This window comes from Rhamphochromis sp. 'chilingali' (genome assembly GCF_963969265.1).
Source record: "Rhamphochromis sp. 'chilingali' genome assembly, chromosome: 8".
Taxonomy (NCBI): Eukaryota; Metazoa; Chordata; class Actinopteri; order Cichliformes; family Cichlidae; genus Rhamphochromis; species Rhamphochromis sp. 'chilingali'.
The window spans coordinates 1,378,088-1,395,884 of NC_137935.1; the positions used below are offsets into that span (position 1 = coordinate 1,378,088).

The 17,797-nt window shown below is 50.4% G+C and overlaps 1 protein-coding gene across 1 annotated transcript; it reads right to left on the reverse strand.

Annotated features, from left to right (window-relative positions):
• Positions 1 to 15: 15 nt before the first annotated feature.
• On the reverse strand, positions 16 to 17,633 carry supt5h (SPT5 homolog, DSIF elongation factor subunit). Its single transcript, XM_080889682.1, has 30 exons — positions 17,475 to 17,633; positions 17,181 to 17,274; positions 15,444 to 15,603; positions 15,305 to 15,370; positions 12,216 to 12,227; positions 12,068 to 12,137; positions 11,546 to 11,614; positions 11,282 to 11,347; positions 11,168 to 11,198; positions 11,006 to 11,074; positions 10,506 to 10,757; positions 9,776 to 9,865; positions 9,606 to 9,676; positions 9,416 to 9,521; positions 8,861 to 8,951; positions 8,239 to 8,375; positions 7,877 to 8,032; positions 6,867 to 7,013; positions 6,644 to 6,790; positions 6,354 to 6,479; positions 5,589 to 5,673; positions 4,649 to 4,756; positions 4,469 to 4,571; positions 4,226 to 4,356; positions 2,557 to 2,662; positions 2,318 to 2,476; positions 2,036 to 2,204; positions 1,463 to 1,660; positions 503 to 598; positions 16 to 401 (listed from the first exon to the last, which is right to left on the reverse strand). Exons 2-30 carry the CDS (start codon positions 17,265 to 17,267, stop codon positions 261 to 263), a joined length of 3,249 nt encoding a protein of 1,082 aa, XP_080745808.1. The 5' UTR covers positions 17,268 to 17,274; positions 17,475 to 17,633; the 3' UTR covers positions 16 to 260.
• Positions 17,634 to 17,797: the final 164 nt, after the last annotated feature.

Here is a 17,797-nt window from a genome sequence, read left to right on the forward strand (position 1 = left end):
CACAACATACAGAAATGTCACTGAATCAGTTTATTGACATGTTACACATTATTTTCATCCTGCTGCATCAAGAAAACCAAAGTCACAGACAGAACATGAAGGAAAAGCACTAAAAGCAGATTCAGACCACTAATAAGAAAAGAAGAAAATAAAAATGCCAAAAACGGAGAGACCCGCTGAACTGCACACACAGAGCCACATGTGGTTTTTGGATCTTTAGGTAATAAAAACCAGACGTTTGTGTGGGAGCTCTGCGAGGCTCAGTGCTCGAGGCGGCCCAGGAACCGCAGGTTGAGAATCTTGAGCTGGTCGTCCAGCTCCATGCGCACGATGCCGTCGTCTCCGTCGATGCTCAGAAGGATCCCCGTGGCCTCGCGGTCCTCTCCGAGAATCACCTTCACCTGAAACGGGGCACAGCGAACGCAGCGTTGAGCCTCACACGCGCTCTAAACGAACGATCTGCAGACAGCTGGACGCCAGAAACCGCGACTGTGGTTCTTACCTTGTTGTTTTTGGTGGGCGTGACCGGCTCCAGGTGATCGCTGCTGACGCTCACCACCTTCTCAGACTCCTGCATGAACACCGAGCACATCCCTCCCTACACGTGCACGCACGTGCACACACACACACACACACACACACACACACACACACACACACATGAAAAATATTCAAAGGAGCTGCTTTAAAATCAATTTCAGACCTAAACAAAGACACTGAATCCGTTTCATCTCCACCGCCACTCACGAAGCTGCGCTCGGCTGTAATGGTTACTGCACGCCGGCCAATCAGAAGCCTCAGACGGCCTGACATCACAAAGGAGCTAAAGGTGCACATGTCTGTGCTCCTGTCCACACGTAAGCAGAGTTTGAGGCCAAAGCTGTCTGTGCGCTAAACGGTGAAATCCGTCAAACACTTGAATGTTTCTGACTTTCGACAGTAACGGAGGCGTGTTCCTAAACACCGTGGGCGGGAGGCCAGAGGAACATCGCTGTCAGAGTTACTCAGAAATGATTCAGCTCCGCCTGTTGTGACAAACACGACTTCCTGAGTCAGGACTGTGTCGATATGGAACAGATTAACGCCTCCTGTGAATGTGAAGAAACGCTTTCTTTTGTGTTTATAAAGGAGCATTTATGTTGATCCAGCGAGCCGCCATCCAACAGCAGCAGGAAGCAGGAAGCAGAACCAGATGGCTCTTAAGCTCTCGGCGAATTTGGAGACATTTCACAACTGTGATGCGGTTCTAAGCAGCAACATCTGCACGTCCCTAATAACACCTCAGATCGTTGTGTGCGAGAGCTGCGTCTCCGACTCCCAGAATAACATTTTTCACACATTTCACAACATTTTATGCTCGAGCGCAGCCAGATCTCCCAAAAAACATTTCTCAGTAATATCAGAGACTCGCAGGGAGCGAGGACGCCATCAGCGCTGCTGCGCGCCAAGTGTTCAGACTCACCGTGACGCTGCGGATGACCCCGGTCTGCCCCATCAGGTCCATGAACGAGTCCTTCACTCGGACCAGGATGTCTGTGGTCACCCAGTCGCTGCCGCCCTGCTCGATGTTGGAGCCTGGGGTGTGAGGGTTGTAGCCTCCAGGAGAGGGCGCTCCGGGCGTCATGGGACTGTAGCCCACAGGACTCGGACTGGGACTCGCCTGTGCAGATGACATGACGCAGACTGAGAACAAATTTCAGAAAAATCTAGACCTCCACAAACAGAAAGGTCCTAAAGCAGGAGTGGGCAACTCCAGGCCTCGAGGGCCGGTGTCCTGCAGGTTTTAGGTCTCACCCTGAGTCAACACACCTGAATCACATGATTAGTTCATTACCAGGCCTCTGGAGAACGTTTAAAATCAGCTGTGTTGGATCGAGGACACATCTAAAACCTGTAGGACACCAGCCCTGAGGCCTGGAGTTGCCCGCCCTTCATCCAAACTCTGATTAACAAAAGAAATCTTAAAAAACATACAAAAAAAACCCAGAACACAAATATTCAGGGAAAGCCCGAGCAGCTCAGCGTCGTTGTCTACCTGGTAAGCCATGGGGGACGGCGTGGGGTGGTAGCTGGCTGGTGAGTGCGTATTCTGGTAGCCGACAGGTGAGGGCGCCACCTGGTGGTAGCTCTGAGGGCTGGGGCTGGGCTGGTAGGAGCCCTGAGGGGACGGGGCCGCATATGGAGAATACTGCTCTGTGTTATACCTGCACACAGAAACACAAATATACAAATCGAGAATCGAGGACCCAGATCAGCTATGTCGCTACGTCAGCTATGGAGGGGAGGGCGAGGGTGTGTTTCTGTGCCTTATACTCACATCGCGGGCGTGCCAGGTGTCTGAGGGTTGTACTGAGGGTTGACTTGTGGCGAGGGGACCTCGGGGTAACCCGGGGTCTGAGGGTTGGGGGTCGTCCCGTAGGCCTGAGGGGACGGAGAGGGTTCGTCATCGTAGCCGAAGTCGTAGTCTTCCTCATTTCTGAGAAGAAATAAATCACGTGTTAGACAGAAAGAAGAAAAAAAAGAAGGGAACGCTGTGTTTACCGGTCACTGCGTCACCTGGACGGTGTGTTGGGGTTGCTGGGATCCCACGCTCCGCTCTGACCTGGAGTCCTGCTCCCATCATGCAGTGGGGTCTGAGATCCATAGTGGGGCGTACGGCTTCCTGTTAGGAGGCAAAAGATGCTGTGAGTTAGAGGCGAGAGCACTGTGCTGCTCACAGGTGAGGACAGTCACCTCTATGCTGATGACACAGTCATGACGCACGCCCACTCTACGGTCCAGTGTCAGCACCAGCTCCCCTTGTTTTAACGGGCACGTCGCATTTGGACGTAAGACGTACAAGTCGAAGCAACTTTATACGAGCACCAACAGTCAGCTGCGTTTAGCTTCAGACCCTCAGGTGACGAGTTAAAGGACCACCACCACCAGTTCAAACTAGAGGAGGTTACTGGTTAAACTTCAACTAAAGGCGGACCTCAGTTTAATCAGAGCCAGGCTCAGAGAAAAGTGAGGCGCTACTTTACAAACAATGAACTCATCCATTAATCATCAATATATTCACTGATGAACCAACAGCTCCGCCCACTGCTGTTCTTGCTCCCACCTGGTAACACAAACTGAATACTGATAACTAGGGATGGGTCCCGGTTCTGACATAAACAGTAGTAACCAGATCGAAAAGCAGCGCACATTTCGTTGCTTTTTTTCCTGAGCTGTGATACACTTCTAGCCAATCATTTTACGTTTCCGAGGATAGTAGGCGGGGCCAGGTACGTACGTTCTTTTAGAGCAGAGCTACAGATTAAAAATGCCCAAGGCGAAGCGGTCAAAGTCTGGCTGTACTTCACAGCAAAAGATGCAAACTCAGCAGCAACAAGTGCTTTAAGCTGATACTGTGATACTGTCAAAGGAGGCAACACCTCGAATCCGATGAAACACCTGGCGACACATAGCGTTTTTTTTAAAAGCCCAGAAATGCGCCGTATTTGATAGCTTGCTGCGAGACCTCACACCGAGCACATCTACTGCGGGTGTGGTGCCAGTTATCGGACCCGGAGTTAGCAACATCCCCCAAAAAACCCGAAGAGGAGAGTCCTGGCCCCTAGCCCTGCCAGTGTAGCAGAAATGATGAGGATGATGATGCAGCAGCAGCCGTTCTTCTCTGTGTGAGTAGCTTCATGTTGTTCGTGTGTAATTTACGTTGAGTAGGCTAAACACGTTATTACATTAATGCATGTAAGGTGAACTAGCAAACATCATCATAGCTACATGCGGCTGTCTTCTTGTTTGATGGCAGATACTCCCTTCACCCTGGCCAAAAAGGCTAAAATGACCAAAGAAAAAGTGGGAAACAGTTAAACATGAGAGGTTTTTGGACAAAGTTTGTGTTTTTTCCATTGTTTAAGCACTGCTTCCAGCCAAGAGTGATACCATATATGCCCCATAGCTGCAGAAAAGGCTAACATTGTTATCTTTTTACAAAAACTAGCTGAACATGAGAGGTTTTTGGACCAATTTTGTGTTCTCCATTCTTTAAGCACCGGCACCATTTCAAAAGTACCGGTTTGGCACCGGTATCAGATAAAACCTAAACGATACCCATCCCTAACGATAACACTGTAACACATCTGTTACAAAGAGAAGCAGAAATTCAATCGGAGGAACACAAACCCAAAAAACAAACACGTGCTTTTAGCCGATAGAGGACGACCAAACCGTGGCCTACCGTCGTGCAGCGGAGTCTGAGATCCATACATCGGTGTCCTGGAGCCGACGCCATACATGGGAGTCTGGGAGCCGTAAATGGGAGTACGTACATGGGTGGAGGTGAACCCACTGGGCCTCTTCGCTCCACCGCTGCAGAGAAGAAGGATCGGGGAGGGAATCATGAGCGTAAACAAACACAGCTGCTGCCAGCACGGAGAAAATGATTTCCTGTGTGTGTTAAGGACTCAGTGAAGATACGTACACGGTGGTTAATCGCTGTCGGTCCACAGAGATGGTCTGACAGGTGGAGTGCAGCTCCACCCTGGCCGTGGACTCGGTTGCATCCTTCACGACACCAATGTATCCTGGGGAAGGGAGGCAAAGCCATCAGCACCGACCCCCCCACCGGTCCCATCCTTCACACCGGTTTCCTCGGTCTTACCTTTGTAAGGACCCTGGGAGATACGGACCGTCTGACCAATCAGCTCGTTGTCTCTGCGTCCTCGGCCCCGCCCCATTCCTCCTCCGCCGCCTCCTCTCTGCTGAGCACCTGAAAGGCCACACCAGCACCTCCATCAGTCAGCGAATCATTTTGTTTCTTTCGCACCAGAGAAAGAAAAGCGCGCCGACTCGTCAGCATCAGTAACCTGATCACAGACAGTCGAACAGGTCGGTCTCTGCTTCCCTCAACATTTCTTCTAATCAGAGACAGAAAAAACAAAACGAACGGTCTCTGTTTTTGCACGTTCATCACAAAGACAAGTTTTAATTGCTTGTTTTCCTTCCATGACATTGAAACAGAGCCACACGCCTCCACGTTCCTGAAAAGTTCCTCTGGAAGTTATGAGATTAAAACATCTTTGACCCCCAGAGAGCTGGACGACCCCTCTGGCTCCAGACGGACGTGAAAAAACAAATGTGTCAGTAAACCGGAGGCGCCTCAGAGACGAGACGTCTGTGCACAGGAAGAACCGAGGTACGAATAAATCCCACCTGTCAGAGGTAGTAAGCGAGAGACCTGCAACATCATCACGCCAAGTCTGGAAGTGCCTGGGAAATCCCCAAATCTTAATGTGATCGATCAAGAGATGATGACTCTTTCTATAAATCTGGTTCAGAAACAGTGACAGCGTTTGAAACGCTTCTGATTGTACAGGAAGAATGAATCTGGCTAAGCTGAACTAAGAACCTCCAATCAATCGCTCGATCGATCGAAATCAGGGAATCTGGATGTCAGTGCGGCTGCGGTCGCAAACAAAGCCAGATATACGCTTTGTTCTCTCGAGTGAAAAACCTTTGGCTGACTTATTTTCATCCCCTCATCGTGTTTTCCAAAGAGCGGCACCCCCGTCGTTAAGCTGCTGTGTGTTTCCAGCACTCACCTCCTCCGCCGTGGTGCACGGGGCTGCTGATGCGAGGGCTCATCGGTGCGAATCCTCCCACTGTGAAGTTGGTCACGTCTCTGGGCTAAAACACACAAACAGTCAAATTGTTCAAGCTCGACATGCTACAAGAAATCTGACGAATCCTTTTCTCTGCTGCGCATGAAACGCTGGGCGAGTCGGTCCAGTGAAAGTGCGGCTCGCTCTGCAGAGGTCCAGGATGGCTCTGCTTTACACATTTGGAAGAGAACTGGCACCTCGAAGCCGTGTCGGCAGGCGCGCTCGGGGGATTGAATCGGTTTCATGAGGTGGGGAGACGGGTGCAGCGTCTCCGAGTGGCGTGAGGAAGCAAACCCGTCCACTACGACCCGACCCTCATCGTCAGAAAGAGGCCTGCTGCCACTGCTCTCATGCTGACAGACTCATTAAAGACAGGCTGAGCTTCCCAGCACATGGCAGTAATTCTTCCACATATTCACACGGAAAGCTTTTCCTGGGTTTGATATTGTTGATGAAGCCCCTCCACGTTTCACCCCCACAGCCCAAACACTGTTATACAACCCTGGACGCGCCTCAGAGCTGCTTCACACTCAAAACACATTTTTATTCAAGTTGCCAAGGACGACGCTGAGAAATGCTCTCAGTCCGGTTGCCCTGCAGCCACCGAGAGATCTCACACGGTTATGTGAGATATTAGAGGGCCTGGAAAAGCAGACGGTTTAATTTTCAGGCACAACAAAGAAGAAGCGAGCATGAGGTGCTGACCTTGGACCCGCCCGCCAGCACCAGGTGTCTGGTCTTGCAGACGAACATTCCTCCGTTCTCAACCAGCTTCTTACAGTGGAGGAAAGCGAAGCCTCGGAACAGGTGACGGATCTCGCCTTCCCGGCCCTGCAGGAGGAAACACGCGAGCGTTAAAGGCTTCTGCCCGCAGAGGAGTTCAGCTCTGACCCTCGAGCGGACAGCGACGCCGACAGCAGCCTCGCGTGAGTTCAAGTCTGCCATTAAACGTCACGTCGACAGAAATATTTAGCTGTGGGTGAAGTCGCGCTTACAGAATGCGGCCCGTCGATGACTTTGACGATGTCCTTCACGTGGATGCTGTTCTGCTCCGAGTCCAGCGCCACGGCGAAGCGGTTGTCCTTCCTGCGGTTCACCGCCTGGTGGCGCACGGTCATCACCTTCCCGTGCATGTTCAGCACCTGAAAGACAAAGAAGGCGTTTGTTAATCGTCGATCAACCGCCGCGCTTTCTGCGCTTCCCGGAGCGGACTATTACCTGGAATGTCTCCCTCTCCAGCCGAACAATAACGCCGACCGTCTGCGGGTCCAGCTGCACCAGCTCGCCCCATTCGTGCTGCCCGCCTACATCGACGCCGGACGCGGTCTCAGAGCAGAGCTGCAGGTCTCTGGGCAGCACTTTCAGCTGCAGACAGGAAGAGCGGATTTGTGATCACAGTCATGTTAGCATTTTATTAAAACGGTTTCATTCCCCACAGCGATAAGCCAGTGCTGGGCTGTCACCACACCACACTTTTATGACTACAGAGTCATTAAACGCCGTGTCATGACATCCAGCTTCAACTCGGCTCAACGCGCTTTTCCTTAGAAATCAGAGGACCGTGGGATCCAGGAGCTGGAGCCGGACTCCCAGCTGAAGGCTCTGCCTCCCATTCTCAGGAAGAACAAAGACGGGGTTGGATGGTTTAGTCTCTCCTTCGATTCAATGAGGAGAGCAAAGAGATTTGGTACCAACTCAGCAGCACATAAAGCATTCAGGGACCAGCGTTAGTCTGAACCCCGAAAACGAGAATCTGAGGTTCGTCCTCCAGCGGGTGAGCAGCCTCTCAGACTCCTGTGCCGGCGAGCAGTTTAAGGACTTCATGAGACACGACACACATGAAGAGTTCAAAGACAAAACTGTCAAAGCATCAGAACAAAATGAATCTCAGGAGGCGAGAGAGAAAACAAACAGAGTTATGATATCAAGTATTCACTGAGATCTCTCCAAATCCTCCCCACAGGGACTTTCCATGTGTTCAAGCTGTCAGTCGCAGGCTTGTTGCTTCCATAAAGAGACGCCTCTTCCAGTAAATCAGTGGGAGCTGCCAAACTGTTCTGTAGCAGCACGGAGCTGTCCCACTCTGCGCCTCAACTTTTCAAATCAAGCCCGAACCCTCATTTAACAACATCTGATTTTCCACTAGAGGACTCGAATGACCCGAGGCTTGGCAGAGGGGGACGGTGGAGGGTGAGGAACGGTGGGTGGAGACACTGCAAACCTCTTACCTCGTGCATGGTGAGGTCGGAGAACAGGATGACAAAGTTCTCCTCCACTCTGACGATGAGGCCGGTGTCGCCCTCGTATCGCCCGGCGATCACCTTCACGTGGTCGCCCATCCGGAAATATTTTCTCACCTCGTGAGCCGGGAACTCCAGAGGGTCCTGCACGGAGCACACACAGGACAGAGGGCAGGGCAACGGGAATATGTACAGTTACACCAGATAATGCTGCGTTACAGTAAGTCCCGCCCCCTCTACTCCTGTGCAATGAGGAGGCGTGGCTCTGAACGAATAACCAATCAAAAGGTTAAAGTTATGACTCCTGTGTCCTGTGTGCAGGATTACTGCAACTGTGCGCGTGTGCGTACCTTCAGGTCCTCGTGCTTGGGCATGATGGTGATCTTGTTGCCGTCCACGCTGAGGATCTTTCCCTGCAGGTTGATCAGCTCGCCCTCACACACCTCCACGTTGTCGCCGGCCTGCAGGTTGTGCTCACGCTCCTTACCTGAGCGCACACACAGATTCAAACTGAAGCTTCGTCGTAAACACGAGTTCATGTTCTCCACGTAGCGGGTTATAAACCAACTGTTTAAGTTGAAAGAACAGGTGTCACCAACAGTAACAGTTCTGTTTAAATCCATGAAAACTGAACAACTGCAAGTAAAACTGGGACCCAGGCATGAATTAATGACAGAGCTGATTAAAAACATCACGATTCGTTGTGCTGTAAAAACTGAGCTGCTGCTGGCTCAGCGGGCAGGAGAACGTCGTTTAGCAGCAGCGATTGTTTCTGTAACTTTATCCGTCTCGCTGTGCTTACGACAGGATCGGCCGACTGCGGTGAATTCGCCACAGCGGCTCCTTTTCAGCTGTGCTGCCGCGCTCAGGATCATCGTCCCGCTTTGGGACGTCCCACGCTGTAACCGTGGGCCCGACGGCCTCGCAGACAGCAGGTTTCACAGGACTGCAGATTTACAGAAAGACTCGTACCCGACTCTGTGACCACCTCCAGGTCGATTCCTTCCGGCTGGTCTTCAAACTTCTCCAGCTCTGACAGCGTGGGCTTCACTCCGTCTGTGATCTACAACAAACACGCCAAAATGACGTCACGATCGTTTTAACTTTGGATCAAAATCGGGGCATAAACTGTGGTAAAGAGCGAACATTAGCTTCTCCTCAGTTTAATTTCATTTATTATCTTGGCCAAAAATAAACCTCTCTAAGAAACGGCAGCTGTTTGTGTGAGGTTCAAAGAGCTCAGCTGTGCAGTGGTTAGGGGCTTGGCGGTCTTAAACAAACATGCTGCTGCCTCACACTGAGCTTCACAGAGGGAAAAATCACACATAACAGAGTGCTTCATGTAGACTTTGTGAGGACGAGGAGTGAGATCTGCAGTGAGCATGTTTCAAGCTGTTTGCATATAAAGTTTGGACTGTGCATCACTGCAGCAGGCGGACTGGCCCGTTTCCTCTGCAACTCTCACTCTCTCATTTAAACGAGCTCCAGGTTCACAGTAACAGTGAGTCTGTGAAGAGTCTTCCTCACCACAGCGGACATGGCGAAGCTCTTGAAGAGGAATCCTTTGCGGCTGTAACGGTTTCCCTCAAAGATCATGAAGTCTCCGTCATGGCTGACCTCTCCTCCCAGAGACCTGAGGAGTGAAAACCACAGAGTGTCATCACGCTGCTGCCTCAGCGAGGAACCCCAGCATGCTCGAGGCCGGACAGGCCGTTACCTGATCTTCTCAGCATCAAACAGCCTCTGTGGAGGCCTCTTGAACTTCTTCCTCTTGGCAAACCAGTCTTTCTGTAACACACACACACACACACACACACACACACACACACACAGTTACGCATCAGAGCAGCGACTCGAGTGGAGAAAAGACCTTCGAGTTTGACCTACCAGGCTCATCTTGGCCTTTATGCGGTCCAGGTCTATCCGAGGGATCATCTTCAGGGAGATGGTGTTCTGGCTCGGCTCCACGTAGTCCACCTGGAGAACAGAGACGTGACGTTTACGCTCACGGAGCAGCTTACGTTCCTCCGCTCTCGAGCTTAAACTTTAGCTTTTGTTTCTCAGGAAGTGGGGAAGAGGTGCTGGTTAGCCACGTGACCGTAAGCAGCTGTTTACCAGCTTCAGCCACACATGGCTCCGAGTTCACACAGCGATCATTTTACGGCTGAACGAAGTGGAATTTTATCAGAGGACGTGTTTGTGAGAGGAATCGGGAGGTGAAGGGAAGCAGACTGGAAAACGGCTGGAGGGTAAAGCCTTGTTTGCTTGGCACAGCGGAGCAGCTGTAACTGTGGTGATGGGGAACAGTAAACAGCTCCGCCCTTTCTCAATTCTCAAGTACGGACTCGTGATTTGTACACATCCGGGAATTTTTCGCGTTCTCGGCTTGATGCGTACTTTGAATTGGAACAGTACTTTGTCTCCGACTGATGACGTATCACGAGTACACGAGAATGCACAAGTATGCGTATTGAGACAGGCCCCTCCTCCTGCTGGGCTGAAGCTGGCACCCTGGAACATGTGACCTTTAACCCCCAGGAGAGCGCTCGGACTACGTAAACATCGGTAAACATGATTTGAAATCTGACGAGTGAAAACGCCCCCCCCCTCTGAGCACCTGAGCGATGTCGTCCTTGTACAGGCCCCGCTTCAGCCTGACCCACGACTTGGGCTTCAGGTTGGTGACCTCCTTGACGACCTTCAGCACGTCCGTCATCTCCTTGATGGGGACCATCTGCTGGTTCCAGAAGCCCATCCTCAGGTTGCCGATGCCCTCGATGGCGGCCTTGACGTGCGTCTGCTTGTACGACTCCACGTAGATGTAGCCCTTCACGTGATCCGGGGCCACCACGGACTTGATCTGCAGAGGCTGCGGGTGGAGGAGAGGAAGATCAGCAGGTCAAAACCCAAACTAGGAAAATCAGCTGCGACCTTTGACCTCAGAAACTTTGTGTCATTGGTTATTTCTCTCTAAGCGAGGATCCATTCAGGTCACCGGTTCTTTTTGTTGTAGATGTAATAAAAACTTGGGCCTGTATCAGGTTAAAACCCTCCGTCCTGCTGTCCTGCATCAGCAGCGCAGAGAAAACTTCCAGCCAATCAGAGGCGAGTTCTTACCGTGTCAGTGAACTGGTAGGCGATGAACTTCCTCATCAGTGCGATGGCGGTCGCCCTCTCCTCTCCGATCTGCAGAGACAGGAAGCATCATAAAGGTGTGCATCCTCCCGGTGTGTGTGTGTGTGTGTGTGTGTGTGTGTGTGTGTGTGTGTGTGTGTGTACCTTGCACTTGACTGTCCACAGGTTGGGGTCCCTGATGGGGACAAACACACATTAAACCACTGTAATAATGTCAGCGAAGTCTGGAAGCTGATTGGTGGATCAGTGTTTACATACTTGACTCCAGGAAGAAGCTGCTGCTGGGTGATGTCATCGGAAAGCTCCTCGGACCCTCCAGAGTAACTGCGCATCACAGAAGAAGAAAAAGCAACAGTTTTGGTGGTCTGTCACAGTCTGTGTGGGAAACAGTTCGTCCAGCTCGCCATCGCGCGACTAAGAATCATGTGACGTCATTAAAGTAACCGACGCTGGCAGCTCAGCGTGTCGTGGTGTCTGAGGCAGAGGAGCCCAACCTGCAGGAGGAAGGACAAAGGTACTCACTGCTCCCCTCCGGACGACTTGGCGTACTTCCTCATGTAGTACTCGCCCAGCGCCTCCTCCCTGGAGTCTCTGCAACACAAAGACAAACTCAATGTTCACGTGTGAGCTGTGAAGTGTGCCGTCAAACTGAAGCTGAGAATCTCAGTGACACATTATTCTGTTTAAAAACGCAGGCCGGGAAAAATTCCTCTTTTGTGTTTTCAGCTGGTCTGGTTGGACGGCGCTTTTAAATAATAGCTAGCTTTTATTTTACTTGAAAGGATAAAGGTTTCAGCTGAATGGAGCTGTGCAGGGTAAATCATTCCCTGTATGAAGACGGGGCTCAGTACAAAGTAAACCACAGAGTCTGCGTGTTACCTGCAGTGAATGGCGGACGGCCACGCCCCCAATCAGACCGAACAGGGGAGTGACCTCTCCCACAGGCTGAGAGTTTCCCATCAGCAGATCAAACTGTGGCTTTCAGTCCATTCCTAATAAAAACCCTCCGACTTTTATTTTGGCGGTCAAAAACAAAAGCTTTACCTCCAGAGGTTCTGCAGCCGCCGGGATCCAGAGTGATCCTCATCCAGAACCACGTGGTCGATGTTTGACACTGAAGGCGAGAAGAGACGGTTTGTTTCCAGTCCAGTGAACTGAAGCGTATTCGACAGTTATGACATGAAAAACTTACCTTCAGCCTCCTCTGCTCAGGACCGCCCGGAGAGGAAGAGGAGTGAAAAAGGAGACGGAGGGGGAGGAAGGACAGGAGACAAACCCAAAAGGAAGGGAGAAAGTGTGAGGAGCCAAAAGACAGTGAGTCAGGCAACAGCAACACAAAGCATGATGGGAAAAATACACAAACAACAACACTGTGATTATTGGTGACGTGCAGCACGGGGGAGCATGGAGACGTGATGTGGTTCAGGAGGAAGTACAGCAGAAACACAGCGCCGCTGTCAGCCAATCACATCAGGCGCGAAGGTACCCGCTCACCCAGTCTCGTTTAAATAAAGTTAGAAACAAGCAGCGGGGTCGACTCGAGCATCCGCGGTGAAGTGACGTCACCTCGCTCAGATCAGAGAGGCGAGCGCATGGTACGACCCGTTTAAGCTAGCCGTGGCGCTCACTGCCGCTAACCGCAGGGTTGGGCCCAAAACACGGGTTTACGGCCGACTCTGAGACGTCAGCGTCACGGAAGCAGCTCACAGATCAGAGTCGTTGGTTGTGATGATGTCACAGCTGGGTCACGTGTCAGCCAATGCAGTGGCGCTAAGCTAAGGTCAACACGACGGCGTAAACATCCTGCATCTACATATCGGTTACCCGGGCAACCGGCACAACGGCTTTGCTTTAGACGCAGCTTTTTGCTTCGATTCTGTTTCTACTGTACATCCACCTTCAGCAAAGCTACACCACCATTATCATCATCAGCATCATCACAAAAGCTCCACCCACATTGGTTAGTGTGTAAACTGAAATCATGGCAGCTCCGTCAGGTAGCAGGTTCAGGCAAATGGTCACACTTGGTTCTCTGAGAGCCGTCTTAGGTTCAAACATCAATTTAAAGAGTTTCTACTTTCTTTAATCTGCTGTTTGGCGTTTTTTGCTCAACGAGCCAGTCATGGATTTGCCCTCGGTGCTTCCTCGCGTTACGCCACACACTCACGAATGCAGCAATGCTGAGATGAGGTGTGGGGGTGGGGTTAATACACTCAGGGACGTGGATTTAATCAAATGGATGGGGCTGGAATCCTATTTACAGCATGGGCATCGATGGAAAACATCAGAGCGTCGGGAGCAGATTTACCGTTAACTGGAGGCCGCATGCACGACAGAGGAGCCGGCAAGACAGAGAGAGCAGAGTCAGAAAACAGCCTGCACACATGGACATCACACTGTAAGAGCGCCACTTCCTACTGACACATGTGAGGGTCCTGCCCGTGGTTCGGTTCGTGTTGACGCGAGTACTGACAAAGTTCTGGACGGATCTGCGCCCCGAATAAGAAGCGGCTCAATGTTTCCCACCGCATCCTCACAGACACAGTAATCAGGAAACGTTTTGATGTCATCGGCGTTCTTCCAGGTTCTACACATCCAGGGCCCTTCATCAACACTGGATCAATCTGACTTTCCTTCTCCTTCACTCAGCACACGGCTGCTGTGACGACGGACGTCTGACGTGAAACAGCGAGTGTGAGGAAAAAGCTGCTCGTTAGCGACGAGCCATTTCGGCAGCCGATAGCTGGAAAAAAACGATTAACGACCTCGGCGGCCAGCAGCCGACCGGCACGACTGGTCCGCCTCAGCTTTGGTGATTCGAACTCTGGTATAAAAAGTCATGCGGATTGGACCACACGTGGCGGGTCGAGTGCGGCCCGCAGCGCTCTGTAAGCCCTGAAAAATCTGATCAAACATCCAGCTGCTCCTGGGTCTGTTCCTCTGCATCGCACACATTAAACTGAAATGATGACACGTCACATGATCCGAGGCTGACAGCTGATTGGAGAACAAACACAGATTTGGTCTTTGGGCGTACATTTGGTTTGGTTGCTGTTTTTAAACAAGCTTAAAGGACTTTTCCAGTAAAACAGTGATGGTCGAGAAATATGGAGCCAATTTTCAGCGAGCGTCTCTCTGGTGAACAGACCAGGATAAATATTTAAGGAGTTGATTGTGGTGTTTCTGCACATTTCAGCTCATTAACTGCAGATCACACGCTCGCTGTTTTCCTGCTGAGTGTTGCCACATGTTTGGCTTTCTTCATCCAGCTAATGTGCAACTTTGTTTCTCTCCTGCTGGTTACTGCAAACTGCCCAGGAGTCACACTGTGGGCCTGACGTGACTGTTGTCACTAGAAGCCTTAATTTGTGTTGAACTGGGGGGGGGGCCTGGGGCTGCAGGCCCGAGCGTTCGCAGCTCCTCGGTTAAAACTTCGGTCGACGGGGAAGAAGGACTCACACTAACTTAACCCAGAGCTTCACGGGAGAGCGGACAATCACCGCAAACAACCGCTGCCAGCAGCTTGCAATGATCCGAGTCGGCGACACGAATGTTGGCAGTGGGCACTGCTTCTATTCTGCTTCTACTCCTGGATCGGGTGAGGGCCGCTCAGCACCTCCGTCTTGGTGCAGCTAAACTGTCGTCCTGCACAGACCACGCCGTGGAGCAATTTCTGAATCTGCTCCACGTCTCGGAGGCTCGGGCTGGAGTTAATTTGATGTTCTGTGTAGACGGCAACAGATTTGTGATTTTCAGCTATTTGCTCGTGGAGGTTCACGTAACTGCCAACCTGTTCCGCTCAGTCACAAACACACCGCAGCTCACTGCCATTTTAGCGCCGCCCTGATGCACTGAAGTCGCTTTGAAGACGGGCTACGACTAACGCGGGCCTCGTCCCGCTCCTCAAAGCAGCGACATCACAATAGTTTTGGTTGTGAACACCGATCGGACTCTTTGAACGTCAGTGTGCGAAACACGGACTTTAATAAGAACCGGCAGAAAAACAAAAGCGATGCGTCCGGAGGCGGGATGGCGACGGCTCCCCGGCTCAATCACAAACGTGAAATGAGCTGAGGTTACACCTCAGCAGGTGTGCTGTCAGCAGACTGGGATCGTGTAGCACGTTCAGTAATCTGTTCACTAGTTTAATGGATGAAACCAGTTTGTGCAACGTGATTAAACAGACACGATCCGTCAGTCGGAGCCTCGGGATCGAGTCTGGAGTTTAGAATCAATCTCATGCTGCAGGATTCCTAACAGCTCTCATCTTCACTTTCTTACCTTTCTCCAAAATATCCTCGACTCCGTCCTCCCACTGATCCTCGTCCTCGTACTCATCGTCCACATCTGGACAGACAAACACAGGGTCAGACGTGCATCATCATCACGAGGAGTCTGAGAGATCGTCGTCTGTTCACACCAGCTTCATCCAGGATGAACCCTCCGTGTCTCGGCTTCTTCCTCGGACGGTCGTCGTCGTCATCCTCCTCCTCTTCCTCGTCGTACTCCTCCTCATCCTCCAGGTCCTCCCCCTCCTCATCCGCTACCTTGTCACTGCCCACTGGGCTGCCCGTCTCCTCCTGGTGACACAACAACAAAAGCAGATGAAAATTAATCTCCTGCATCCCCTCTGGTCCCGCTGCGAGAGTCCGCTGCTTCTCCGCTTCTTCTGTTTTTCCAGGGATGGTTTATAAACACAGCCTCAGAGATCTGAGCCTCATCTGAGAACAGACCCTGCAAATTATTTTTTCACTCAGAAATTTGGTGCCATAAAGGCTGTTGGCCTATCGTCAGTCAAACGCATCTCTGATGAATAAATAAGTCAAATTTCCCGTCAGAGGGAGAAACTGCAATGACATTTGTATAGTAACATTTGCACATCCTTTACTTATCTGGGTAAAAAGTCTCATGAACGCTCAAGAGTTATATTCTAGAGTTTTGTCGAAGACGGCAGCTTTTACAGGAACATCACACACAAACGGGACATTTAATTTTACATTAAAATAAAAAGTCTTCGGTCATCAGTCTGACAGCATTTGCTTTTAAAGCAGTTGTACCGAAGTGTTCGAGCCCAAAGGCACAAACAGCAGGTAAGTATTTTAAAAAGCAGAATCAAAACACGGCGGTGGTGATGTCACTCAACTCCCTTTCCTGATGCTCTATAAAAACATTGCTTGTGGTAAGTCCAGTGTCACCTTTATTTATCAGAAATGTTCTCTTTTAGTTCGAGTGGGTGTAAAGTACCTGTGGTCTGGTGCCACGCAGGGATTTTTCAAACCGTCACAGGTGTTACTTTCATTTTGAGTAAGAGCAGAGCCGTTACTGTGGGTGACACCACAGATGCCCGAGGGCAGAAAAACTTTATCAACAGTTATTTTACATTAAATATGAACATTTAATCCAAAGAATTCTACGTTTTTGGTCATTATTAACCCTCCTTTGGTCCGGTAGGAGGATCGTGACTCTTTGTGTCACTGGTGTTTTTGTGTGTTTCATATTTAACACCCTATTGTAGCAAAAACAGCTTCAAAAACATCACACGATCACACTTAACACACCAGCGTGAAAACAATAAAAGATCAGCTCCTGATTTGCTGCATTACATGTATTATTTTGCTGCGACTCAGGAAATAATAGTTCATAAAAGCCTTTAAAAATGCCACAGGAGTAACACCGGTGCCAAAAACACCAAAGCTCTTTAAGTCAATGTACAAAAAAGACTTTTTAAAAACATTAACCTCTGATTTATGTGAAGCCAACAAGTGACCACGTTATTAATACTCCATCTGTAGAATGAGCCCCAACATCTGAAGAGGACTGCGTGGATTATAACGTGGGCACAGAGGAGGTACAATAACTCACAGTCATAAAGTTACTTATAAAACTGGTTATTTACTCTATTTTATAGATAGTCCCGCCATAAATCCAGTCGACTGCAGCAAATTTACCGGATCAAATAAGACCAGTAGACAGAAGACACACATACACACACGACCGGGTTTGTTCCCATAAAGTTTCTTAGCTTTTTATTATAAATTGTGCCGTTTTTATGCAGGTCTGACTGCGTTCTTCCTCGGTATCCTGCCGCACATGTCGCAGCTGCGCTCTCCTCTCTGTTTACCTCCTGTTAGCACACGTAGCTTGCCGGCTAGCTCACCTCATTCTCCTCCACTTCCTCGGCCTCTCCATCGCTGCTGCGCTCGCTCTGGTTGTCGGAGAAGTCGCTGTCCTCGCTGTCGGACATCTCGTCTCTGCGGACAGAAGCACTTTCAGCAACGGAAAAATTCACAAAGCAGCTCGGTGAAGCTTGAATCGAAGTCCGGCTGCGCGGCCACAACAACCAGAAGGGCCCAGCAGGAGAGGCTAATGCATAGCACAGAGGCAGGGTCCAATAACCCCGTCAGCAGCTGCAGTCAGAGCTTAAATAACGAGCTCTGCGGGTCTTCCTTACCTGCTTCAACCAGAGGGAGCCGGTTTAATCCAGATCTTTGATGAATAAATATGAATATAAGCTTATTTCTGCCTCTCTGGTGATTCTTTGCGTATTCTCGGGGAACAGCGAGATTTCGGAAAGCTGCTCAAAAACTCTCGCGGGGTTTTGCACAATGGGTAGGTAAACGATGACGAGGTGCCACTCCGCCATGTTTTGAGAACACGTTTGTTTCTTCAATTTATCAAACGTCTAAAGTAAAAAACACACAGATAAATCATAAATATCAAAAAGTATACGTATATGTACATAAAAGTAAATTAACCAACACATATATCTTTAAG